The sequence below is a fragment of the Alosa pseudoharengus genome, unplaced genomic scaffold, assembly GCF_046254945.1.
Source record: "Alosa pseudoharengus isolate Yale_2024_CS ecotype anadromous, Long Island Sound unplaced genomic scaffold, YU_APseudo_1.1 YU_APseudo_1.1_scf_14, whole genome shotgun sequence".
Classification (NCBI taxonomy): Eukaryota; Metazoa; Chordata; class Actinopteri; order Clupeiformes; family Clupeidae; genus Alosa; species Alosa pseudoharengus.
The window spans coordinates 35,077,516-35,085,015 of NW_027468609.1; the positions used below are offsets into that span (position 1 = coordinate 35,077,516).

The 7,500-nt window shown below is 44.9% G+C and overlaps 1 protein-coding gene across 1 annotated transcript in view; it reads right to left on the bottom strand.

Annotated features, from left to right (window-relative positions):
- The window catches only part of cacna1bb (calcium channel, voltage-dependent, N type, alpha 1B subunit, b), a 173,789-nt gene that overhangs the window by 83,703 nt on the left and 82,586 nt on the right, over window positions 1–7,500 (bottom strand). Inside the window, exons 10-13 of the mRNA XM_076284803.1 lie at window positions 4,963–5,078; window positions 4,214–4,303; window positions 2,000–2,089; window positions 583–801 (exon numbers count right to left, since the gene is read on the bottom strand). Of these exons, the coding sequence (XP_076140918.1) occupies window positions 583–801; window positions 2,000–2,089; window positions 4,214–4,303; window positions 4,963–5,078 (515 nt within the window). The remainder of the gene's footprint in view (window positions 1–582; window positions 802–1,999; window positions 2,090–4,213; window positions 4,304–4,962; window positions 5,079–7,500) is intronic.

Below are 7,500 nucleotides of genomic sequence, written 5' to 3' on the forward strand. Positions count from 1 at the left end.
GCGCTGAGATCAAAGCACAAAGCTGGTTTAAATCATCTACTGTGGCCCGGGCTGCCCAATCAATTACAGACATGAGAGTGATGTCATTGGCTATAAAACACAGACCCTGGACACTCTCCATTCAGAAACACACCGACACAAACCACAGAGTCCTTTCTAGCTGCAATGAAATAAATGAATATCGATAGCAATCACTTACCCTGCATGCCACACACACACACACACACACACACACACACACACACACACAGGCACACACACACAGAGGCATCCACTCACAGACACACAAATGTACATGCACCCACCCTCAAGTGCACACGCACACACGCACACGCACACGCACACACACACACAAACACAGCCGCACCCACCCAATGAATTTTCATGTGTCACATGCACCACATACACACACACACACACACACACACACACACACACACACACACACACACACACACACACACACACACACACACACACACTGACAGGTGTTAATCCACAAATAAAAATGTGCATGCACACAGGCATCCACACAGACAAGCATGCAAGCACACACCCAAACAAACACACACACACACTCACAGAGTGCTTTGGTGAGTCCCTCTGGCTGGTCATAGTGGACGATGGCCACACACAGCGTGTTGAGGCCCACCACACACAGCACGAACCAGTAGAAGCTCTGGGCCTTGACCATGCGGCGGATGAAGAAGCGCAACCTCTTCTCCTTGCGGCGGAAATAGGAGGAGCTGTCATTCTTACTGCTCTTCAGGCTGGCCCGCGCAAACGGAGAACCCGGAGGGGCTGATGGAGAGAGAGAGAGAGGGAGAGAGAGGGAGAGAGAGAGAGGGAGAGAGAAAGATGAACATGTTTACAGAACTAACTATACTGAAATAATAACTGACTAACACAATGAAGATATTATTATCTGTTTTGTTTTGTTTGTATTGCTCTGTTATGACTACATATTATCATATTATTACTTCATATTATTATGAGTGCAATTGCATTACATTCAAGTAGTTTTAAATATTGTTGATGTATGCCTTTTTTGTCTTGTTTAGTTTAGTTTTGTTTACTAAACAAACGTTTTTGTTTTGCTGTCATGTTCCAAGTAAATAGCCAAGTTTATGAAAAACTTTCCAGAAATACTGATGCAACATTTGCAATGTACTGTCATACTCTCTGGAGATTTTGCAGGCTGACTTTTATTATCTGATGCAGTTTCTACTGCAGTGTTCGAGACTTCGCTTGCAGAACAAACAGGGAAAGATCAAATATAATAATAATAATAATAATAATAATAATAAAAAGCTGTAGCAAAAGCAAATTTTACAAGGCCACACAGTTGTAATTATTACCAATGAAGGGCTGAAACTACTGAGCTAAAGTATAAAGACCATGTCCTGGTATGGTGCTTCCCAAATGTTCTCAAGCTACTTGATATGCACTCCACAGATAAGAAACCAGTTGTGGAAGAGCAGTGTCCGACACACTCACATACTGTGTGAAGATCTCTTGAAATGAACAGACAACTGGTTCTGAGGATCTGTCTGTGTATTAAAAGTTGATCAAAGCTCCTACGCCTTAACTCTGATGTTATTTTTCTCTGGTTTTAGATCAGCTTGATGACTAATAATGATTCATTTAAGTGCTTCTCGCAGCTCATGGAAAATTCAGAGCAAGCATAAAGCCCACTCTCCACTTGCCTTACGCTACCTTACATAGGGAATACATACCTCTCTGGTTAGTGTGCAAGTGACCATCAGTTGGTGAGAAACCACCAGATCCAAACAACGTCAGTTTCATCTTGTTAAAATCATAACCATTTCCCATCACTAACATACTGTAGCTACTCATGCTATTGTTCTACTGTGCTTCATGGTTTCTGAGTCACTTTGAATAAAAGCTTATCCTAAAGGCTTAAAGGCACAGATTGTAATGAGTTTTCAAATACCTACTGTATGCCTTCCCAGAAGCAGAATCACAGATGGGATCTTACCGACAGATGAGAGGTCTGCGAAGTGGTCTTCTCCCTCCTCTGCATGGATCAGGTCATTCTTGCTCTTCTTCACCTTGCCACGTTTTAACACTGAATGACCAAACATGTATGACCACACACACACACACATACACACACACACACACAAATTCACAGACACACACACACGCACACACACACACACATTCACAGGGACATACAGGTAAGAAAGAGGATGACAGAGCTCTCTTGAATATCAACCATTTAGGGACAGATTGACCAATCTGTTTGTGAATATGAATATGTATGAAGGTATGTCAGAGAGATTGTAAACATGAGTGAAGTGGTTAGTGTGTGCATGCAGGTGCACTGTGTTTGTGTGTGTGTGTGTGTGTGTGTGTGTGTAAACATCTTTAACAGTAAAATCTTCAAACTGGCCAACATGCACTACACACATCCATCATGTCAGAGTCTTTTACTTGAAATGAATTGAGGGAATTTCAGCCAATTTCTTTCTACATCCTAGTAGTCTTGGTGTGGTTTGATAAACAGTAATTAAAGCTTGCTTCCTCATTGGCTAATTTCTGACTAATTATGCAATGTGAATTACACTAATTATAATGCCTATGTACAACATGACAGCCATACCATGTAAAGCTAAGATGCTCAGATGAGGAAAGTATGTGTGTGTGTGTGTGTGTGTGTGTGTGTGTGTGTGTGTGTGTGTGTGTGTGTGTGTGTGTGTGTGTGTGTGTATGTGTATGTGTATGTGTGTTTGTGTGTGTGTGTGTGCCTACAGTGAAATATGTCATTTATTGGAGTATATGCAGAATATGTAGATTAGTAACACACATGCATGACTGAACATTGCTCCCCTGCTGTCCATCGCAGTCAACTCTTAGCCATCTCACCTTCACACACACACACACACACACACACACACACACACACACACACACACACACACACACACACACACACACACACACACAAACACACACACACACACACACAACCCTCAGGAAGTCTTACCAAGGGAGACAGACCAACAGACACACCATCCATCACTTCCTCATGAACTTCTGTTGTTCCACAGCAGTTAGGTGCTGATGGGGTGGGGGGTGAGGAGCTCATGAATGTGATCTCCAGCTCACAGGCCCCACTGAGCTAGTCCACTCTCAATAGCAAGTGTCCTAAAGCTCACAACAGAGCCAATCACACCAGAGCCTTCAGATACCAGCGCTAAAGCTAGGCTAAGCTAACCCCAATACAGTCACCAGTGGTGATGCATCCTTGTCACATACAAAAGGGGTCAATTATCGTGCCAGTGTGCACGTTTAGTCTAGATAACTAGTAGACAGTATATGAGCAGGGCCTTCTTCCCAAATGTATGAATATGCGTGTGTGTGTGTGTGTGTGTGTGTGTGTGTGTGTGTGTGTGTGTGTGTGTGTGTGTGTGTGTGTGTGTGTGCGCGCGTGTGTATGTGTGAGTGTGTGTGTGTGTGTGTGTGTGCGTATGTGAGAGAGAGACAGTGTGTGTCATGCTAATCCAATTAACTCGCTGCCTTAATCTCTGTAATTAACACTGCTTTCCACATACACTGTAGGCCCTAATTGACAGAGATTATGGAGTGCCGATAAGGCAGAGCAGCCCTCCGACAGACGAGAGGCCTCTGAGGGGGAGGAGAGTGTCAATCAAAGCTGACGCGTGTGGGAGACGGAGTGCACTCGTGAAGGAGGAGGGCAGAGAGGAAGAGGAAGAGAGGCAAAGGGAGACGGAAGGAGAGAGAGAGAGAGAGAAAGTGAGAGAGTGAGAGAGGAAGGAGGGGTGAAGAGGGAAGGACAAAGAGGAGAATGAAGAGTAATGAGAGGATACCTCAGTGGGCAAATGCATTCCATGCCAGTACATCAATGACCACCTGCATCATGAAACTTCATTCTAAAACCTGTCACTGGAAACTGGGACATTTTGTTGGAAAGTATATCCTTCATTGTCTGTGATAATATGGAAGCTAGACAAGAGTGCAGTGTCTTCCCCAGGTGAAACAGGATCATACCACATTCATGGCCATGAATCTGGATCGATTTTGAGCTCAAATGAGCGCTTCGATGGCAAAATCGTATGATGTGATTGGATGTTTGAGAGGCGACGGCACTTATGGTACCTCCCGCGGGCATGGCTTACGATAGGTTACTATGGTAACCCAGCCCGGGTCACGCTTGTCCTCTTTTCACCTGGGTTGTTCTGTTTCCTCTTGTACCACGCACCATCCATCGCAGACTTCTCTTCTGCATTCTGGTCCTCTTCGGCCAGCAGCACCTCCTCTGGGGTGGGACACATACATACAACAGCTGTCAGAGAGACGATTGCACACAACACACACACACTCACTCACACACACACTCACTCTCCCTCACTCCCTCACGCACACACACACATTCATTCATTCTCTCTCTCTCTCTCTCACACACACACACACACACACACACACACACACACACACACACACACACACACACACACACACACACACACACATACACACACACACACACACACACACACTCCTTCATTATAAAAACAAGCCAGATTGCAAGTACCAAATACATTTCTCTTTCTACCGTCTCCCTCCCTCTCTCATACTCTTCCACACATGTACGTACACCTTGAGCTGTTCATGGTTCATGTGTAGTGCACTAAACCCACTCCCATAAACATAAAGCACAAGCTGGACATGCTTTTAACAGACAGTCGCTGAGGATTATACTTGAGTATTGAGGTGGACTGAGACTCAATAACATGTACTCAAGGTTGATTATCCTCAGGTTTCTGAGCTCCTTTACTGAGCCGTGCTATCGAGCCGCTCACACACACTTAATGGTCTGCTAATGATCTTGGTCAAAAGGGCTTCTGGGAGATTGTGGCTGAGAGGGGTGTGAGGTTGTGTAAAGGGCAGAGGTGAGAGGTCAGAGGTGAGCCTGACCGGCTTTGCAGATCCACTCCAGGTAGCCTGTCAGCTCGCGCTCGATCTGCTGCTGCCGCCGCAGCTTCAGGAACTCCCGTCGCTTCTCCACGCGCTCCCTCTCTTTGGCAAACTCCCTGTGGTGAACACACACACACACACACACACACACACACACACACACACACACACACACACACACACACACACACACACACACACACACACACACACACACACACACACACACACAAAAGAATGATTCCAGAGAACCTGCCAATTAATGTGTTAATTAATCATCTTCGTAAGTCGGTATATGGTTAAATGACTCATTACGGGGCGAATGAAGGCTCTCTCGCCCGCCCCTACTGCCTGTAGGAAGAATATCCCACTTGCAAGTTCAGTGAATCCTACCCCCCAACCTTCAGTCTCACAAAGTCTCAGACATCGCGAGAACCAGGATCAGTTTACATCCTGCATCCCCAGCACAGAGGCAGGCTAACGAAACGCTAGCGATTGTTGCAAACGTGTGTATAATGTCAGAGCCGGTGAATAGGCAGCGAAAACCCTTGATGGAAGATGCAAAGAAAAGGAAAAGAGCTTCAGACCGAGCGAGAGCTCGCACACGTATCGACACGTACAGGCGGTAGGGGGAGCTTCGTAGAGAAAAAGCTTTAGGCTTGCCTGGTATCCCTTTAACAACTATTCAGAACCTCATCTTCTTATGGATTTCATCTCCCATTTTCCTACAGTCAGAAACCACTGACCCCTGGACATCCTGCCCACTCAGATACACCATCTCTCAGCCATCATTTACTCATTTAACTCCATGAGGTTTATGACTTTGTGTTACATTTATTTTAGTTAGTTTTTATCTCTTTTAATTTTAATACTTTATCCTATTATTGTGCTTCTGTGGTGTCTTGTGTGTTTCTTATGTTGCTGTACAGCACTTTGGGAACCTTGTGTTTGTTTAAACTGTGCTATATAAATAAAGTGGATTGGATTGGATTGATGAAATCTGTCTGTAACACTCTGAGGCTGCTTACATCTCTGCAGGAATACAAGGGTTTGAAACTGTTTTCCCATCAGGCACTAAGACCAGCGAGGGTGAAATCAGACAGAAACAGAAAAAGTCAACTCTCTGAACAATGTAATGACACCATATCTACACGCCCTTGCTATGACCAATCTTAAATTAGTGATAATGATTCCCACTCAAAGGAAGTCCAATATGCCTTCAGAGGGCGACATCAATGACCTCCTCTTCAAATGATTCTGAGCCGTGAGTGCTGAATCATGCAGACGGATCTGAGCGGAGCAGAGCGCTAAAAGTCCTTCATGAGGTCACTGGTCTGGTGTCCCTCCAGCCCCACTGTCTCTCTCTCTGATCACGACGTGAGTCTCTGACTTCCCCTCAGGACTCCAAGTGTGACCTTTCACATCAAACCATATGTATGCATACACATGAACACCTTCTCTCTTTCACACACACACACACACACACACACACACACACACACACACACACACACACACACACACACACACACACACACACACAGACAATCATTCACACACATGCCCACACTCTCTCAAATATGCACACTCGTGCAGACACAGACACAGACACACACACACACACACACACTCTCTCAAATATGCACACTCGTGCAGGCAGACACACACACACACACACACACACACACACACACACACACGACTGAAAGGGTCTGCACCCCTAGGCAGACACTACAGAGAAAAGGGTGGCTTGCTAAGTGACCTGACCTCCCAGGAGAGAAATCCTTTGGGAAAACAAATCTAAAATGCAGGGAGTGTGAGAGGGCTAAAAGGAAAGCATGCACGTAAGCCAAACAAGCTTGAGGACTGGCCAGCACACATACAGTATGCATGCACATGTGTACCGTATAGACAGTGTTGGGGAGTAACGGAATACATGTACCGGCGTTACGTATTCAGAATACAAATTATGAGTAACTGTATTCCGATACAGTTACAAGTTAAATAGTTGGTATTTAAAATAGTTACATTGTTGAAATCAATGGATTACATGACGATACTTCTCTGTTTCATAAGTTTATTCACTCTCTAAATAAATTAAGGCAACTCCATTTCCCAGAAGCTCCTGAAAGCAATCTATGATGAAATTGTTTACATGTTTAAATCCAAGCCCCGCCGTCTTGCAGCCTCAAAACGCAGCTAGCGCGCATTGGACGCGTCATCGGAGACCCTGAAATGACTGTTTGCACAGCAAATTAGGAGTAAAGTAAGTGGAGGTAACTCCTGTTCCTCACTGATCGTGGTTCCTGATGTCTGTTCAAAGGATATTTTCCCAAGTATTAATAGCTCAGGCTACTTCGGCCAATCGGTTACACAGTTTGCTAAGCAATAAACAAAGCCTAGTTCACGTGTTGATTTAGACCAGGGGTCTCAAACACCCGGCCCAATTCCGGCCCGCGACGTATGTCAAAATAATAATGTAATCCGGCCCTTGAGACTATTTTTTAATTGCGACAAACAACGATACTGATTAAAATA